The sequence below is a fragment of the Bos mutus genome, chromosome 27 (genome assembly GCF_027580195.1).
Source record: "Bos mutus isolate GX-2022 chromosome 27, NWIPB_WYAK_1.1, whole genome shotgun sequence".
Taxonomy (NCBI): domain Eukaryota; kingdom Metazoa; phylum Chordata; class Mammalia; order Artiodactyla; family Bovidae; genus Bos; species Bos mutus.
The window spans coordinates 24,146,595-24,167,010 of record NC_091643.1 but is presented as its reverse complement, the minus strand read 5'-3'; the positions used below and the strand labels follow the sequence as shown (position 1 = coordinate 24,167,010).

At 38.1% G+C, this 20,416-nt stretch overlaps 1 protein-coding gene across 7 annotated transcripts in view; it reads right to left on the bottom strand.

Annotated features, from left to right (window-relative positions):
• Positions 1-1,399: 1,399 nt before the first annotated feature.
• TUSC3 (tumor suppressor candidate 3) overlaps positions 1,400-20,416 on the bottom strand; it is a 197,907-nt gene continuing 178,890 nt past the window's right edge. For 3 of the 7 annotated variants that reach the window (XM_070364139.1, XM_070364137.1, XM_005890956.3), the window contains 3 exons: positions 16,372-16,462; positions 5,679-5,741; positions 1,400-1,876 (listed from right to left, as the gene is read on the bottom strand). In XM_070364139.1, the coding sequence (XP_070220240.1) occupies positions 5,723-5,741; positions 16,372-16,462 (110 nt within the window). In that variant the 3' untranslated portion in view covers positions 1,400-1,876; positions 5,679-5,722. Of the gene's footprint in view, positions 1,877-5,678; positions 5,742-16,371; positions 16,463-20,416 lie in introns of those variants that run through there. The other 4 variants (XR_011462856.1, XM_070364138.1, XM_005890957.3 and 1 more) reach the window with 2 other exon arrangements.

The following is a 20,416-nucleotide window of genomic DNA, read 5'->3' as shown; positions in this document are numbered from 1 at the left end:
AACTCCCAATTTTGATGCTTGTCCTGAATAAACTTTAGAGAAGAATACTCTAATGGGTTGGGGTTTACAGGTCAAATGCTACCTAGGTGTAGACATTAAATTATTATGATCACTTACTGCTTTCCCATAAATGCCATTCCAATACTGAATTGATCATTCTGTGTACAGGAACTGGGAGAGTAAATGTGATTTTTTAAATAACAGATTTTCGGAGCATGTGTTAAGGTTAACATAGTTGAGAATTTACATCATGATTTTTGCTGAATATCTTGTTTCTTCCTGCTAGCACACACACTATCCTGGGATTAAACTTCATATATCCTTGTAGGTTTTTGTATTTCCCATTCTTTACTGAATTTTCTAGGTACAAAACGTGTAGTTCACTGGGCGTGCACATGAGTCCTGGTTTGAGACTACACAGCTGGAACTCCTGAGTAACAAAGATTTCCATGGTCTGTTACTCAGATCTTAAGGAAAATTAGATAACAAAGCCTAAAAAAGTTTATTGAGCTGACTAAAATTAACTGTGCTTCTAAATCCTTCTTTAGACTGCACCACAGAAAATGGAAATTCAGGTCTGAGAGTCTGCAAGCCCAGTTACGAGCTCTGTTTTTCCTTTGTGGCTTTCAGCTTCCAGTACTTAAATAAGTCAGATAGAATATACATTTCCTGTCTAAATGCCTAATTTACAGGGTTGCTGTGAAGAAAAAAATACCCTAACAAATGGGAAGGTGCTTTGTAAGCTAAAATACAATATACAAACATAATAATGGTTACTCTCCTATATTTGCTTTTCAAGAAAGTTTCACTGAGTCCCTCACTCATATTAGGATAACTACTCTCTATCAGGGCTTACCAGGTGGCCCTAGTGGTAAAGAAACTGCTTGCCAGTGCAGGAGATGTAAAAGATGGGGGTCAATCCCTGGGTCAGGAAGAATCTCTTGGAAGAGGGAATGGCAACCTGCTCCAGTATTCCTGCTTGGGAGAATCCCAGGGACAAAGGAGCCTGGTGGGCTACAGTCCATGGGGTCACAAAGAGTCGGACATGACTGAAGCGACTTAGCACACATGCACACAGTCTCTGTTCGGGTCTGGGAATAAGCTTTTGATGACTAGCCTCTTCCACATGACACAAGGGGATAATATCCCCGTGGGTGAGTTCTGTGGTTGCAGGTCTGGATTCTCGGGTCACACTTCTGAGTTGGGGAAGAATTCGTTCCTAGTTCTGGTGTGCTGCTCCCGTTGCCTGTGCCCTGAGCATGCTGATTCAGTCGTGTTTGCTGTAGATTTCTATCCTGGGAAGGACCTCCGTTCCCCAGGGCAGGCATCCATGTACTGTGTGTCCAGCTCCCGGCCCCATCTCATTCATCTAGTTATGATTAATAAGAACAAAACGCTATTTGTAACCATACACATCCTTTATACTGAGACTGAGGAAAGTATAATTTTTCAGTACATATTTTCATGCATACACCTATCTCTGTACAATCCCAAGAATTGCTGAGGATACATTTCATAGTTTCTCCTTTACTAACATTATAGTTTTCTTTGCTAATGAGTGAACAGCTTAAAAGCATGAATTCATAATTACATTGTTGTTTATTTCAATCTATAGCATACACAGACTATAATTTGCTGGAAAAACTCTTCACTGTTGCCCTTGTTTATTCCATGTTAAAGTTAACCATCCATGTCTATAAATTAAGTTTACTACGAAAACTCACATTTAAAAAAAAATTATACAAGAAACAGCTGGATTATCACAATCAGCAAGGAAATGGACTCAAGAGTTGGAACTAGTATGTCTGGGACACTTTGTCTTCATGGTAAACAGTCACTTTATGCAAATCCCACTTGGCTTCACTTAATTAAAAAGCTGAAAAAGAAAGAAAATTCTTTGCTGAAAAAAAAACACAGTGTGCTTTTTATTCTATATTAACTTAGTACAGGTAAATATAAAATAAAAATGTAACATCATACACAGTTACATTAATTCACTTCATTGTAATTTTATATCAAGGCAATTTCTATGAACTAGGTCCTGTAATGGGATCAGGTGAGACTAGGTCAGGGGTGAAAGCAGATGCTGATAAGAACTTGAAGTTGTGTTGGTTAAGTTTGGTTAACTTCTGTGAGTCATTCTCAACGTTAGCAAGACTCCTAGTTAAATTGGCATTTAAACTGACAACACAGGGGAAGAAAGGGAATGAGCTGAAACATACACTTGGATTGGGTCATTTCAATATTTTAGACAATATATTTTTTCTGGTTATTTAATCAATATGCATTTACTTAAAATAAATACTTTTAAGAATTTTATAATTTCACTATATTGAACAGTCAAAAATAATTATAAATATTAAAAGTATCATCAGGTTCTGATGAAACAATACAAATAGACGTTTATACATATAGAAAAAAAAAGCAAAATAACTCTTTTTGCCTTTCTTGATTTCCCTAGGCAACACTTTTATCTATGAAAAGAAATGTAAGTTCGTAATATCATAAGTCAATTTGAATAACATCATTAAGCCTTTGTTGGCTATTTGTACCTTTCTGCTAACGTGCAGCAACTTTGCTTTTTATAGTCTTGGCAACGTAACTTTAGGACAACCAGAAATGAACCAATTGTTAACTAATATTAAAACATTAATATTAAAAATATTAATGGTTACTATAGTTGAAAAACCATGTAGTTGGGAAATTGTTCAAACTGATAAGTTTAATACTTGGACACTCAAATTACAATATCCTAGGCATATGTTACTTCGTCTTTCTGAACCTCGGTTTCCTCATTAGTGAGAAGAACGCTTGTTTTGGATGATCTCCAAAGTTCTTTCCAGTGCTAATGTTTATTTTAATCCTGTGATACTATATAAATAAATAGTAAAAAAAAAAAAACACACATTATATAAATATATATATATACTATATAGTGAATATAAATATAATATACTTCATATACTAAATAGTAAATATAAAGCATTATATATTTAAATATATATTATCTCTATTAGCTTGTAATATATAATAAAGCAATTATGCAATACAGCCTAAACTTTTTATTACCCTATCTTTTTCTGAGGAATTACTAAATTACAAGATACAAATCAAGTGCTGATGTCTAGAGGCAACAAGATATTGCTTCTATTTTTTGAGATAACAAGTTATGACTTAAGTACTGCAAGGGTAACATTGCCATGAAGATCAGCAGTAACATTCCTCAGAGCATTAAGGTACTGCTGCTGTTCAATTCACCCAATCTTTAACAACAGTGGTGGCAAAGCAGGGTATGTTATATATATATATATATTTTTATATATATGTACATAAAATGTGTAGATGAACACTTTGGCTTTCTCTGTCCTCAGATATAAGATTGCCCTAAAGATAAAGCTGACTGACAGTTAAAAAAGAAAACATCACCATAAAATATTTAAAATGGTAATGAAAGCTGCAAAACTTATAATTTAAAAAATACCTGACAATTTACAGGTTTGTTTTTTAATAAAAATAGTCTGAACATTTCAAGCTATGGAATACTAAAGATCACCTTTTATAAAAATACTACTATCATAAAAGCAAGAATATGACCCTTTATGATCATTTTATGCTTGCGAACTTTTTGGTTCTGGGAAGATTAAAAAGGTTCTACTTTTATATGTTGTATGATTATAACAATAATTGTGTTAGGGAACATGGGAAGAAGAGATATGGTTTGGAGCAGGGATGAGCCAGGCTTTGGAGCTGAGGAGGTGACAATATGGTCTGAGGTCTGGCTCTAGGCCTTAGGTCAGAATTCGGCATGTCTGTTGGGACCGAGAAGTCATCTGAAAGGAAAAAGGAAGGTCTAGGAGTGTCATGTTTCAAAATCCAGGGCATAAGATACTCAAGAGGAGATGGTTAACTAGAATCCTGGAAGGGTTATATAGGTTGCCACATGAGAAAAGGCATCTGGGTTTGATTACTGGGTGGCTGCTGGAGACCGTATTACGTGTGAAACACGTGCCTTTTCTCCTCCTGTGAAATATGCAGGAGGCACCAAACAGTGGTTGGTATTTTGTTTAGACTTCTCTTAGAGTAATTAATTCACCTGCTCCACAGTGTTTTAAAACATCAGAATGGATGCAGTGCTCTTGAATGAATGAATTCTGTCCAATTGAGATCAGGTTAAATTCTCTACCGAGACCTTCAGCTGGCCAGAATTTTCTTGGCTAAGGTTCTCACTTCCTGATCTCAAACTGGGAAAGAAGTCAGAGACTTCTGGGCATGTCCTGGCACTCTGTCACACAGAAATCGCTTACATGGATAAGGGGCAGCTACTGATGTCATCTTGGAGCCAGAAAGTATAGAAGGGAGGAAAAGCCTTGGTTCTTTACTCTGAACAAGGATAGGCCTCTAGCAAGTTCACACGTGTTCCCCTGGCCTTGGGGTTAGTAGAACTTAATGATTCCCTGTTCTTGGGATTTTCTAACCTTTATTTTCACAAGCGTTCTAAGGGGATGCCAGGGAGAAGTACATGATGGCTGCCACCCAGGCCTCTTTGGCCAGAAGCCCTGGGGGCTCTCTTCTTTGTGACAGAAACTTACTGAACCCCGAAAAGTCTTCAAGTCTGAAGTACATGATCTAAAATAAAGGCCTAAAGAAATTCAGGATTTTATTAGGAGTCGGGAAACAGATCTTTGGGAGTGGTAAGCTTTCTGATCTGTAGCTACACAGGATAAGAGCTGTCAAGTCTTACGACTGCTAAGGGCACATCTCTACAGCCTACACAGAGGGGCACGTTTTGGAAGAGGCTGGTAACATTATCGTTCATAACTCTGTGTGGTCAGAAACAACGGATGCTGGGTCTGGGGAAAAAGACCAATAGAGCTTGTATGTGGGAAGAGGTTGGCGGTCAGATAAAAAACAGAACTTAGGGACAAAGGAGCTTCCTCCTCATTCCCTGCTTTCAGGGGGTTGCTGAATGGTGGAGTTTCTGCCAGAGTAAGAAAACTGTATTTACACAACGGAAATAAGCCTCCAGAGCTTCCTTTGCTGTGTGTCTCTGCTTAGACCATGTCTTCTGCGGTCTGAGGGGTGGGAATGTGCGCTGCAAAATCAAAAAGCCTAGATTCTGAGTTTTCTATTAAAATCATGTTGGATTTATATAGCGGTTCCTAATATCTAGTTTTGAATTACTAAATATTGATTAAAAAATTAGTCCATGTTTAGAAAACTTGTATTTATTCTGAAAATTAAGACTTATATTGTTAGTGGGAAAAGGCATCTGACTACATTTTTCCTCGGCAGAATTCAATATATTTCTGTCAGCTGTATAGTTCTGTTTTCTTCCCTAAAGTAATAAAACAGAAATAACCAAATGCAATCATATTTTGTTTGAAATGGAGGGCATACGCATGCATATGGATATTATTATTTAAAAAAAAAATACTGTGCTTGTCAGTGGTTAATTCTGTGAGCCAAAGTCTATTGCTGGCAATTTTATCCAAGGACTTGTTCCTGTAGCAGCTAAGTACAACAGCATGAGACTGGAATATGAGATCTCACAATTCAAAGTTATCTTTCATTTGTAAAACAATAGTCTGCCACAACTTGTCTTACTTATGAGATAAAGATTATGGTTATTATCTGAAAGATGAGGAAAACTGAGGCTCAGAGAAGATGAAAAGACTTGCCTGAGGTTACAGTTTTAAAGTGCCATGGTCCAAATCTCATCTTCTCACTCAAAGTCCAGATCACTTTCCAATACACCACAGTGAAATACAACAATATGGAAAAAATAGTCCTTGAGATTCAATTTCCACTTGTAAAATAGTATTACAAAGACTTAGCACTGTATTCTTTATGTAGACACTCTCCAGATCTTCACCTACTCATCTCTAAGTCTTTGGTCCTTCATGATATTCTTCAAAGCTGGAACTCAGCATCGGAAAGGCAATCCCAGTGAAATTCTTATCAATGACACGTACTGTGGGTTGATCACCACACCATTTCTGTGTTTTCTATTTGTATAGCTTAAGACTGTATTTTCTATTTTCCCTATAGATAAAAGATCTACATCTAAGTAAGATACAGAAATGAATGGGATATTGTTACATACTGCATGTCCTGGGATATTTTGCCTTGCTGTGCTGGTTCATTAGTACATTTGCCTCAAAATTCACCAGGAATGTCTTTCTTGTCTAGCTATTATTCTGTACTTTCCATTATGGAATGTAGATTGATTTTTAAATTTTTTTAAACTCATTATTTCTCAAAGTAACTCAAAAGGAACCAAAGACATCATGAATTACAGGTATCTTGTCAATAGTTTCTATATCCATTGTAAGCTTAATCAGTGTGTATTTTTTGATGTGGGCCAGCTCAGGGTCCACTTGAGGTTGCAATAAGCATCTTTAGAGCCCAGGTTTCGGAACACTGTTTGTGCACACTGCACCCCTTCAGTGTGGGGGAACAACCCAACAATTCCATGGGGGTGTCATGTGATGTGAGTCCACCTTCTGGAGTTGTGCAATGTGGCAAACCAATACTCCTCTGTCCACTATGTTTCTATCTTAATTGTTCCTGTTGCATTTAGATAAGGAGTACATTTACAAAATGCTTCTGAGTAAACACATTCGATTAGTAAGTACACGATGAGCACCTGCTATGTGTAACACTCTGGAGATATTAAAAAGGCACAGCCGTGACCTTCTGTAAGGCACCTTACAATACTCTAGAAAGAAAAGAACTCCAATACACAAAAGTTACATATGGATACTTAATGAAAAAGCTAACGTGGTAAAGTGCTATTGAATAACCAAGCGCTGAAATGGCTAAGGATAGGCAAGAGGTAGGTGAAGTAATTTCTTCTCAGAACCTGCAACATTCCATGAACTATAAATTGATGATGTACTTTATCCCCTCAAAATTCTCAGATACATATTTATTATTATGCCAAGTTTATAAATGAAGAAATAAGCTTAACAAAGTTGTTATCCAACCCCATAAAAACATACTTTTACAGGTGAGGAAAAATGAGACTGAGAAGTTAGTCCCAAAGTTAGTGATGAGAGGGTGTAAGATTCAAGCCAGTATCTATGCCTGCTGGGCCAGCGTTCTTAACTGACATACAAAATGATATACTGAATTTGAACTCATGTCTTGGATTCTAAATATTTTCCCATTATACCACACCATCTCTCTAAGACAACTAAAGAATCATAAACAGGTAGCAAAGTGAGAGAATTAGTAGAGAATGTTCTATGCTATTTTTCTACTCAGAGACTTGATCTTTCAAATAGTTTTATAGAAATCTTTTTGAAGAAAACTTTTGAATCAAAGTATGTCAGGGGCAACCAGTGGGAAAGTAATTACCCATAAGAGACGACGTGCATGTATGAACACTAGCACTTTGCTCTTGGAAAATGGAACAAGCCCTAAAGCTAATCTTTATTTAATATACAAAATGAATTCTTGCTACCACTAGAATACAATTTCTTTTTCTGAACTATGGGTCAGATGGTAATTAGATAAACTTCTTAATATCTTTGTTATTTCACTAATTTCAAAGGTTTTGAGAGCCCAATTAAGTTCCTCAGAAGGTTCAGGGAAAATCTAATCTTCACCCCACTGAATCATGCAAATAAAAAACAACACTTGCTTAATTTTTAGCATAAAAAAAATCCTGCTCATGAAAAATTAAATATAAATGGGTAAAATCTTTACATCAGAGCTAATGATAATAATTAGGAGAAAGTGGTTTTTGAGTAAGTAATACTATGTGCCACATACTAAGTACTAGGCAATGTGCTAAGTGACTTACATCATGTAACCTACATGATGTCAAAGTATGTAAACATTTCCCACTTAGAAATGAGAAAACCAAGGTTTAGAAAAGTTATTTAACTTTCCCAAAGTCTCTGAGTTAGTAACATGTAGATTAAGGATGTAAATGATGGAAGGTTGCTTAATGAAACTTAAAAGATGATCTGGGAGAATTTAGTGATGGTATGAAAGATGCTGATACTGTAGGGAAAAAACCCGTAAGACCAAAATGTGGGGAAGATTTAAGGAAATAGGGTAAACATGTAATAGACTTTTATCCCTTTCAGCAAGCACACAGTTCAACAACAAAAATATCAGTGTGAAGTACTGAGAAAATAAGAAACACATGAATGTTTAAGGTTCTGTGAAGTTTAAAAATGGAAAAGCAGAAAGATCATTCCGTACAGAAGAAATTAAAGACTGTCGATCAATTAAAAATTGTGAGGAAATAAAAAATTAGTTTATAGACATCAGTGGCATTTCCTGGTATAAAAGTTAAAAATCACAAACCTAAAACACAGACATCAAAGGCGACCAAAGGCTATGGTATTATACCCAAGAGTGGACTCTGGCATTGAAGCTAAAGCCCCTGCTAAAGGTGTTTTTCAATTAGCAGATGGAGTTATGTTCAAATGCGCATTTTCAGTAAAGGATATCTTGCATCTTATCCAGTACCAACCAGAGTAGGTAGAAGAGGGAAGTTTTTCCATTCTTTTAGAAGAAAACTTTTTTTTTTGTCCTGGCAGCTCATCTCAAGGATAAGGAAATGGTCTTGTTTAAGAAAGTCTTTTTTTTTTTTTCCTACAAGCCTACTTCAGTGTATATTGGTAAAAATTATTGGGGGTTGACTTAGCTCTTGGTCACCAGGGTTTATGATACATTATAATAAGTACTAACTCCCTTTGAATATGGACATCCACACGGTCTTTTCAGTAATACAAGACCAGGGCATATCTTCCAGCATATGGAATAGTCTTTCTCTTGTTATACTGATGGTGTCCGGAATCCTATTTTCTCCTTCCCTACGAACTACCATTTTCCAATAGGAACAAGCTTTTTTTTTTTAATCAAATCATATTATGCTGGTGCCACAGAAACATGCTGCTGGGATTGCAAAGTGTCCCTCCAGAATATGGTACTATGTCCATCACTGACCGAGCCTCTCCCACAGAGTAACTCAGAAGGAAAAGGTTTCTTTTTCTTTTGTACTAACATCTCATCTTTTAACTTCTGGAGAAGGAAAAGGCTACCCACTCCAGTATTCTGGACTGGAGAATTCCATGGACTGTATAGTCAGTCCATGGGGTTGCAAAGAGTCAGACACGACTGAGCGACTTTCACTTTTCAACTATTCCCAAATGACTTCTCTCTTCCCTTCTTTCATTTATTCCTCCTCTCACTCTGGCTTCTGCATCACGTTTGCTTTTTCTCCAGTGAACTTACTAGCTGGATAGATACTTTCTTTCCCACTATGCTGCCTGGTTTCTAGAATTTAGCTCAGGATTATTCCAGTTCTCTGGTGTATATTCTCCTTCTAGTCCTCTGGGCAACAACTGCTCTTGATGTGTTGTTATTACTGTTCAGACGCTCAGTCCTGTCTGACTCTTTGCAACCCCATGGACTGCAGCACTCCAGGCTTCCCTGTCCTTCACCATCTCCTGGAGCTTGTTCAAACTCCTGTCCATTGAGTCGGTAATGCCATCCAATGATCTTGTCCTCTGTCATCCCCTTCTCCTGTCTTCAATCTTCCCAGCATCAGGGTCTTTTCTAATGAGTTGGCTCTTTGCATCAGGGAGCCAAAGTATTGGAGCTACAGCATCAGTCCTTCCAATGAATATTCAGTATTGATTTTCTTTAGGCTGGTTTGATCTTGCAGTCCAAGGGACTCTTGAGAGTCTTCTCCAACACCGTGGTTCAAAAGCATTTAATTCTTTGGTGATGAGCTTTCTTTATGGTTCAACTCTCACATCCATACATGACTACTGGAAAAACCATAGCTTTGACTAGATGGACCTCTGACAGCAAAGTAATGTCTCTGCTTTTTAATACACTGTCTAGGTTTGTCAGCTTGTCTTTCAAGGAGGGCGAGTCTTTTATTTTCATGGCTGTGGTCACCATCTGCCCTGATTTTGGAATCCAGGAAAATAAAGTCTGTCACTGTTTCCATTGTTTCCCCATCTATTTGCCATGAAGTGATGGGACCAGATGCCATGATCTTAGCTTTTGAATGTTGAGTTTTAAGCCAGCTTTTTCATTCTCCTCTTTCACTTTCATCAAGAGGCTCTTTAGTTCCTCTTTGCTTTCTGCCATAAGGGTGATGTTATCTGTATATCTGAGGTTATTACTATTTCTCCCGGCAATCTTGATTCCAGCCTGTTCTTCATCCAGCCTGGCATTTCACATGATGTACTCTGCACAGAAGTTAAATAAGCAGGGTGACAATATACAGCCTTGACAAACTCCTTTCCCAGTTTGGAACCAGTCTGTTGTTCCATGTCCAGTTTTAACTGTTGCTTCTTGACCTGCATATAGATCCTCAGGAGGCAGGTAAGGTGGTCTAGTATTCCCCTCTCTTGAAGAATTTTCCACAGATTGCTGTGGTCCACACAATCAAAGGCTTTGGCATAGTCAATGAAGCAAAAGTAGATATTTTTCTGGAACTATCTTGCTTTTTCTATGATCCAACAGATGCCGGCAATTTGATCTCTGGTCCCTCTGCCTTTTCTAAATCCAGCTTTAACTCTTGATATGAATAATATGTTTATTATTATAATCGTTCATAATAAAACTGATAAAATTTCTGAGAAAAATTTTATTCTGAAGGAAAATGATGCAATGAATCGAAAACAAATCCCAAAGCAGTATATAACATTACTAGGGTAACCCTAGCATATATCCATGGGTTAGATTAATAAGAGCATAAAAACGTTCTAATGCAAAGCACATGTTTTTGTTCACAATGCTCCCATCTGCCAAATTTTGTTACCTCAAAGGGTTGCTGTACATGTGATGAAAGAAACATACATAACCTGTCCTACCAACTTTACAAAGCAAGAAGATGAGTGAGTGGAGAGGGATGGTCTAAGAGGGCTGGATGGATTTATGGAAGCTTGATGAATGATGCATCACCATATCCACAGAAAAGACACGATGCAGAAACAAGCAGAAGTTCTTAAGAGTCTGAAGAGGAATACTAGGAAGCTTTAACGTGATAAGAGAAGAGATGGTGAAACTAAAAGAATGATTTAGGTAGGGTTACAGGAGGGCTGGATGGCTGAGTCCTGCAACAGCCCAGCAAATCACAGAGCTCACGAGAGCTGGGCCACAGCCGGGTCCCTGCCTTCACGTCTCTGTAATGCCACGTCCCACTCTTTCAGTGCACCTATCTTCCCAGGCTGCTGCTGCTGCTTTTTCAATGCTGGGCTCTGTTCTGATGCTGTTTCTTGGCAGCACTTGTAGGGTTTTCATCTAAACTATGTCAAATTTCATATTCATAAACCACCCTGGGGCATGATTTCCATCTGACTTCTTATAGGACATTTCATCTTACTTCCAGTCCCATGAAGCCAGCTGCCAGCAAGCCCCCTCCTCATTTAGCCTGGTGGGCCCCTGACAAGGGGGTGGGATTGGGACCCAATAAGCATGGTGTGGGGGGCACACTCATAGAAAAATAAAACCAGAATATACTCTGGTTCAGAAATGCTCACAATGGAAAGCTAAGGTGAGGCCTAGAATATGTATTTTAAAAAGCTTCTCAGGTAATTTACATGTCCACTCTTGTAAAGACCAGAGGATTAGAGTTTTATACAATCAATACTAAATGACAGCTACTCCTTGGGAAAAGTACAAATTAAACTCCTCACATCATGACAAAATACAATGCTGTCAAATGTAATATTATTCTTGGAACTAGTAAAATTCAACTTTACTTGTTCTATCAGAGCAGGATCGTGACCAGGAACATCTAGATAGGAAATCCTATTTTTGTTGGATTGTGCCCATCTTTGCATGAAAAGTTCCCTTGGTATCTCTAATTTTCTAGAAGAGATCTCTAGTCTTTCCCATTCTACTGTTTTCTTCTGTTTCTTTGCACTGATCACTGACGAAGGCTTTCTTATCTCTTTGTGCTATTCTTTGGAACTCTGCATTCCGATGGGTATATCTTTCCTTTTCTCCTTAGTCTTTCGCTTCTGTTCTTTTCACAGCTATTTGTCAAGCATTTTGCCTTTTAACACTTCTCAATCTTGGTGATGGTCTTGATCCCTGCCTCCTGTACAATGTCATGAACCTCCGTCCATAGTTCTTCAGGCATAGTTCTTTAGTTCATACTCTATCAGATCTAATCCCTTGAATCTATTTCTCACTTCCACTGTATAGTTGATAGGAATTTGATTTAGGTCATATCTGAATGGTCTAGTGGTTTTCCCTACTTTCTTCAATTTAAGTCTTAATTTGGCAATAAGGAGTTCATTATCTGAGCCACAGTCAGCTCCTGGTCTGGTTTTGCTGACTGTATAGAGCTTCTCCATCTTTGGCTGCTAAGAATAGAATCAATCTGATTTCAGTATTGACCATCTGGTTATGTCCAGGTGTAGAATCTCTTCTCTTGTGTTGTTGGAAGATGATGTTTGCTATGACCAGTGCGTTCTCTTGGCAAAACTCTATTAGCCTTTGCCCTGCTCCATTCTGTACTCCAAGGTCAAATTTGCCTGTTAGTTCAAGTATTTCTTGACTTCCTACTTTTGCATTCCAGTCCCCTATAATGAAAAGGACATCATATTGGGGTGTTAGTTCTAGAAGGTCTTGTAGGTCTCCATAGAACTGTTCAACTTCAGCTTCTTCAGCATTACTGGTCAGAGTATTTTCTTCAAGAAAATTAGAGATACCAAGGGAGCTTTCCATGCAAAAATGGGCACAATAAAGGACAGAAATGGTATGGACCTGACATAAGCAGAATATATTAAGAGGTGGCAAGAATACACAGAAAAACTGTACAAAGAAGATCTTCACGACCCAGATAATCATGGTGGTATGATCACTGACCCAGAGCCAGACATCCTAGAAAGCGAAATCAAGTGGGCCTTAGGAAGCATCACTATGAACAAAGCTAGTGGAAGTGATGGAATTCCAGTTGCACTGTTTCAAATCCTAAAAGCTGATGCTGTAAAAGTGTTTCACTCAATATGCTAGCAAATTTGGAAAATTCAGCAGTGGCCATAGGACTGGAAAAGATCAGTTTTCATACCAATCCCAAAAAAAGGCAATGCCAAAGAATGCTCAAACTACCACTCAATTGCACTCATCTTACACGCTAGCAAAGTAATGCTCAAAATTCTCCAAACCAGGCTTCAGCAATATGTGAACTGTGAAATACCAGATGTTCAAGCTGGATTTAGAAAAGGCAGAGGAACCAGAGATCAAATTGCCACATCCACTGGATCATCAAAAAAGCAAGAGAATACCAGAAAAACATCTACTTCTGCTTCATTGACTATGCCAAAACCTTTGACTGTGTGGATCACAACAAACTGGAAAATTCTGAAAGAGATGGGAATACCACACCACCCTGACCCTCTTCCTGAGAAATCTGTATTCAGTCCAAGAAGCAACAATTAGAATGGGACATGGAACAACAGACTGGTTGCAATCATGAAAGGAGTATGTCAAGGCTGTATACTGTCAGCCTGCTTATTTAACTTATATGCAGAGTACATCATGCGAAATGCTGGGCGGAATGAAGCACAAGCTGGAATCAAGATTGCTAGGAGAAATATCAATAACCTCAGATAAGCAGATGATACCACCCTTATGGCAGAAAGCAAAGAAGAACTAAAGAGCCTCTTGGTGAAAGTGAAAGAGGAGAGTGAAAAAGTTGGCTTAAAGTGCAACATTCAGAAAACTAAGATCATGGCATCCAGTCCCATCACTTCATGGCAAACAGATGGGAAAACAGTGGAAACAGTGTCAGACTTTATTTTCTTGAGCTCCAAAATCACTGCAGATGGTGACTGCAGGGTAGCTCAGATGGTAAAGCGTCTGCCTACAATGTAGGAGACCCAGGTTCAATCCCTGGGTCGGGAAAATCCCCTGGACAAGGAAATGGCAACCCACTCCAGTACTCTTGCCTGGAAAATCCCATGGACTGAGGAGCCTGGTAGGCTACAGTCCATGGGGTCGCAAAGAGTCAGACATGACTGAGTAACTTCACTTCACGTTCTTGGAAGTAAAATTATGACCAACCTAGACAGCATATTAAAAAGCAGAGATATTACTTTGCCAACAAAAGTCCATGTAGTCAAAGCTATGGTTTTTCCAGTAGTCATGTATGCATGTGAGAGTTGGACCATAAAGAAAGCTGAGCGCTGAAGAATTGATGCTTTTGAACTGTGGTGCTGAAGACTCTTGAGAGTCCCTTGGACTGCAGGGAGATCAAACCAGTCTATCCTAAAGGAAATCAGTCCTGAATATTCATTGGAAGGAGTGCCGCTGAAGCTGAAACTCCAGTACTTTGGCCACCTCATGCAAAGAACTGACTCATTTGAAAAGACCCTGATGCTGGGAAAGATTGAAGGCAGAGGAGAAGGGGACAACAGAGGATGAGATGGTTGGATGGCATCACTGACTTGACGGACATGAGTTTGAGTAAACTCCGGGAGTTTGTGATGGACAGAGAGGCTTGGCATGCTGCGGTCCATGGGGTCGCAAAGAATCAGACGTGACTGAGCGACTGAACTGAACTCAACTGACTCTTGTTGGATTAGGTGCTCTGATGTGTAAGGAGAGCTAGAACTTGCTCTTTACCTTCCTCCGTTTTCTGTCAACTAAATAGGTTTTAAGAATCACATAACTTATGACACTTTCCTTTTTATAATTTAGATACCTTTCATTGACACTGTAAATGCTGTAGGTTGAAATGAATAAATGTTTTTTAAGTAAATGAAAACTTAAGTAATAGAAATATTCTTCTACAGATTCTGTTAATGGAATACATGCAAGTCAAACTGAGACTCTAATCATACAGAACCATGATCCTCAATCTAGGGTAGGGGAGAAGAAGAACAGAAACTTCATCTTTCTTGGGCCTACTTCATCTTGGATTTGATTCTTCTGACTTCATATTTTCAAAACCAAAATGAAATAGCCAGACAGCATCAAGAATAAAAACCAAGAAATTGGAGACTTTACTTGGCCTTTCTTATTAAACTTCTTGCCCTCAGACCTTTATACTGCAGACCAGATTAAAGGCAGATGGTCCCACAGCTCACATCTGATATTCAGATTTCTTCTACTCCTTGAGTACGTTTATTTTTAATGGATATGAGAAGTCTTGGAAATGTGCCTCTGCCCATATGAAAAGATACAGAGGCAGGGTTGAAGTGTTTTACTCTTTACTATAAGCCCTTAATCAGATCTCTCTGTCATGGGAATAGTTCTGTGCCCCAGATAAAGCTACACATTGCTGCCATCACCTATGCAGAAACATTTTCTTGAAGTAATTGCTCAGTTCACAATGACAACCCACTCCAGTATTCTGGAGAATTCCATGGACACAGGAACCTGGCAAGCTACAGTCCATGGGGTCACAGAGAGTCGGATACTACACAGTGATTGTCATTCATTCACTTACCTGCAAGAGGGATGTGAATTATGAGATTTTATTTTCTGTCAATATATCATGAGCTCTACTATCTCAACAGAAAGTTCTCAAAATCTCGGAGAAAAGGGACCTTTACTGCTTCACTGGGGAGGAGGATGCTCCCTACAGAAAGTGGAATACTTATTCCTTTGAGACAAGTTAAGGGAGGAATGGTCAAGAAATGAACCTGTGCCTACTTCCTGACCTGGATAACTGTAATCTGGCGTGTCAGTTGTACTTTGCTTTAGTAAGAATAATAGTTTGGTTATAATAACGTTGTTTCAGAATGATTTTCAACATCTTCCCATCCCCAATTATCAAACTATGTTGATGAAAAACTTAGGAGATGTTCTTTTATGACAGCTTGTAGTGACCAGGGATTCTTTTATCATTTCATTTTCCATTCATGTTGCCATTCCTTATTTGAAAAGCTAAAACTTTGAAGAATTCAAAATATGATGGGAGTTTGCTGGACACTGAACACTAGATTATATGAGAAAAAATTTGTAAATGAAGTAAAAATCATGAATAGGCAAACCAAAACAAGAAGAAATTTTGATAAATTCCACAAAGTTGAAAACTCATTTTGTTATGTGTGTCTGTATATATATGTAATGTATACATACATACATACATATATCCACACACACACACATACATATGCATGCAACATATATCTAAAATGAAACCATCATATACAAAGGAGGGCAGGTACCATGCCTTATATATATATCTCCTTCATATAATCTGTGCTGAACACATAGTAGGTGCTCAAAAACTTGCTTAACAGAGTTTAAGATGACTTGGCAAATAAAGTAGCTACTTTATATTAATCCTTAAATACATGTTAGAAACATAAAAACATGAAATTCGGTTTATTCTATTAGTTTAAAATGAAAACATTCATATTAGTATAATGATATTACCTGTAAGGGTAGCCGTGGTACTTGGAACGAAATATTGAAAGTAAAAAACTGAAGAAGAAGACCACCAGGCCTAATCCCACGAGACAAATAACTAGAAAGAAACAGAAAACTCCATTAGTCTAGACACACACAACACAAATGTTTATATTTTTAAAAAGCATTCAGTTAATTACACATACTTACATGTAACAGCTCATGGCACATACAGGTACCACAAACCAGATAATCACTATTTTCCACATTCTTCTCAATGACAATTTACTACTTGGAGTATGAAAACAAAACAAAACAAAAAAGTGATTGATCTAAGTTTCTGGGTGGTATTCTTCTCTTACCAAATTCCTACAAGTACTAAAAATGCCCCCGGAGGGACCAAAACCAAACACAGCAAAATGTGATAAACCACAAATGAGATGATCAGTCCCTGCACTGTGAAGTACGGGCTATATTAGCAGAGACATCTACAGTACTGGAATGTGCAATATAATTTTATTTTCAGATGCCATGCAGTATTTACAAAGAAATGCAATTTTACATGATTGGCTAGATTATTGCTTCAGTAAACACCTGTTACTTAAAAGTGGTAGTTCATCCCAGCATCCCGCAAGCCAGTAACCAAAGGCTTGGGGTGTGAGAAAATACAGACTCTGTGACAGTCAAAGAGGGAAAACCAACCCTAAAGAGCTGGTGATGGTGTCAAGGCATTACTGTTCGTTTTAGAGGAACAAGTGGTATATGTTACAGCAGAATCCGCTGGGCTGTGATTTAGGTTTCCAGCATCACTTTATCCCTCACAAGTTGACAACAGGGACATTTCTTTCCCTTTCTGTTATGGTTAGGAAGATTTTACTCTAAAGTAGATGACTAATCAAATATATATTATGAAATATATGCAAATACATCTACTAGGTTTTTAATTAAATTTGCTAGCAGTAAATTCTTTAAATGCTTAAAAATCTGAGCCAATTAAATGCAGGTATGTTTAGAATAAAAATATATATTTAGAGAAATGGAAATTTACCTAAATCTGCTCTGTAAATAAGTTCTTTTAATAAGAAATACCTAAAGATTTCTTAGGAATTAAACATATGCATGATACCTGTATCCTTTCATTAGTTTCAGGGAATTCTTTAAAAACACTGGGCTATCTAATATGATTAATTATAAAAGAAAGGGGAAGATAAAAGAGATTAAACATGCCAAGACAGAAGAAAACAAGGGAGATTAAATAATTCTATATGCTTCTATAGTGATGAACTATAATTTTTAACTTATTCTAGCATATAAATTAGACCAGGTTTAATTACAATCCTAGAAATCAGTGGAGACTTTAGGAAATTGTTAAAACATGATCCAGAAGCCTGTTGGTCAGTTTTCCTTCAACTCTGTAGGAATATCACTCTCTCAGTTTTGAGAACAAACTGTGAAAAATCCTAAGTACTTAATAGCATTCAGTTGCAGCCTCTGTGACATTTCATATGTAACACACATGCACATGAATTTCAAATGAATTTTGGCAGAAAATAAAGCAAAAAAAAAAAAAAAAAGCGGCTGAATACTGCAAAAATGAAAACCATCTTTTCCCCCCGAAACTGTAGAATGCCCAAACAGACAGACACCAGCCACCTGACGTAGCAACTTTGCTTACAATAATCTTAGTGCACCTAGAATGAATGACATGTTGCTTTACTTTACATTTTCCTACATTTGGTATGACCACACACTTCTTCCTTCCCTCAGTCTTTTTCCAGGAGCTGAGTAAAACACTTTATCACTCCCTTTGCTGTTTACAGTATGCAAAGGCAAAAAGATAGGAAACTTAAAGATGAACTCCCCAAGTCAGTAAGTACCCAATATGCTACTGAAGATCAGTGGAGAAATAACTCCAGAAAGAATGAAGAAATGGAGACAAAGCAAAAACTACACCCAGTTGTGGATGTGACTAGTGATGAAAGTCAAGTCTGATGTCGTAAAGAGCAATACTGTATAGGAATCTGGAATTTTAGGTCCATGAATCAAGGCAAATTGGAAGTGGTCAGACAGGAGATGGCAAGAGTGAACCTCAACATTTTAGCCATCAATGGACTAAGATGGACTGGAATGGGCGAATTTAACTCAGATGACCTTATATCTACTACTGTGGGCAAGAATCCCTTAGAAGAAATGGAGGAGCCCTCATAGTCAACAAAAGAGTCTGAAATGCAGTACTTGGATGCAATCTCAAAAACGACAGAATGATCTTTGTTTCCAAGGCAAACCATTCAATATCACAGTAATCCAAGTCTATGCCCTGACCAGTAATGCTGAAAAAGCTGAAGTTGAACAGTTCTATGAAGACCTACAAGACCTTCTAGAACTAACACCCGAAGAAGATGTCCTTTGCATTATAAGGGACTGGAATGCAAAAGTGAGAAGTCAAGAGATACCTGGGGTAACAGGCAAATTTGGCCTTGGAGAACAAAACAAAGCAGGTCAAACGCTAACGGAGTTTTGGCAAGGGAACACGCTGGTCATAGCAAACATCCTCTTCCAACAACACAAGAGAAGACTCTACACATGGACATAACCAGATGGTCAATACCAAAATCAGACTGATTATCTTCTTTGCATCCAAAGATGGAGAAGCTCTATTCAGTCAGCAAAAACAAAACAGGGAGCTGACTGTAGCTCAAATCATGAATTCCTTATTGCCAAATTCAGACTTAAATTGAACAAAGTAGGGAAATCACTAGGCCATTCAGGTATGACCTAAATCAAATCCCTTACGATTATACAGTGCAAGTGAGAAATAGATTCAAGAGATTAGATCTGATAGACAGAGTGCCTAAAGAACTATGGATGGAGGTTTGTGACATTGTACAGGAGGCAGGGATCAAGACCATCCCCAAGAAAAAGAAATGCAAAAAGGCAAAATGGTTGCCTGAGGAGGCCTTACAAATAGCTGAGAGAAGAGAAGCTAAAGACAAAGGAGAAAAGGAAAGATATACCCATCTGAATGCAGAGTTCCAAAGAATAGCAAGGAGAGGTTTAAGAAAGCCTTCGTCAGTGATCAGTGCAAAGAACAGAGGAAAACAACAGAACGGGAAAGACCAGAGATCTCTTCAAGAAAATAAGAGATACGAAGGGAACATTTCATGCAGAGATGGGCAAAATAAAGGACAGAAATGGTATGGACCTAACAGAAGCAGAAAATATTAAGAACAAGTGGCAAGAATACACAGAAGAACTATACCAAAAAGATCATGACCCAGATAACCATGTTGGTGACTACAGCCATGAAATTAAAAGACCTTTGTTCCTTGGGAGAAAAGCTATGACAAACCTAGAGAGCATATTAAAAAGCAGAGACATTACTTTGCCAACAAAGGTCTGTCTTGTCAAAGCTATGATTTTTCCAGTAGTCATGTATGGATGTGAGAGTTCGACTATAAAGAAAGCTGAGTGCCGAAAAACTGAGGCTTTTGAACTGTAGTGTTGGAGAAGACTTTATTTTATTTTATTTTTTAACTTTACAATATTGGAGAAGACTCTTGAGAGTCCCTTGAGCTGCAGGGAGATCAAACCAGTCCATCCTAAAGGAAATCAGTCCTGAATATTCATTGGAAGGACTGCCGCTGAAGCTGAAACTCCAATACTTTGGCCACCTGATGCAAAGAATTGACTCATTGGAAAAGGCCCTGATGCTGAGAAAGACTGAAGGCAGGAGGAGGAGGAGACGACAGAGGATGAGATGAACATAAGTTTGAGTAAACTCCGGGAGTTGGTGCTAGACAGGGAAGCCTGGCGTGCTGCAGTCCATGGGGTCACAAAATGTTGGACACGACTGAGTGACTGAACTAAATTGAACACTTGATATATACCATGGGAAATGTGTCTCAAAATGTGATCAAGTAAAACAGAAGCTATTTACTTGATTCTATGTGGTGGAGCAAAGTAATGGAACTGAGGTACAGGCACATGGGGAAGGAAGAGGACTTGGGGAGGAGTCAGTGGTGACCCAACAAACCACGCACTGCAGCTGTTCCCAGGTAACATCCTTGTGAGA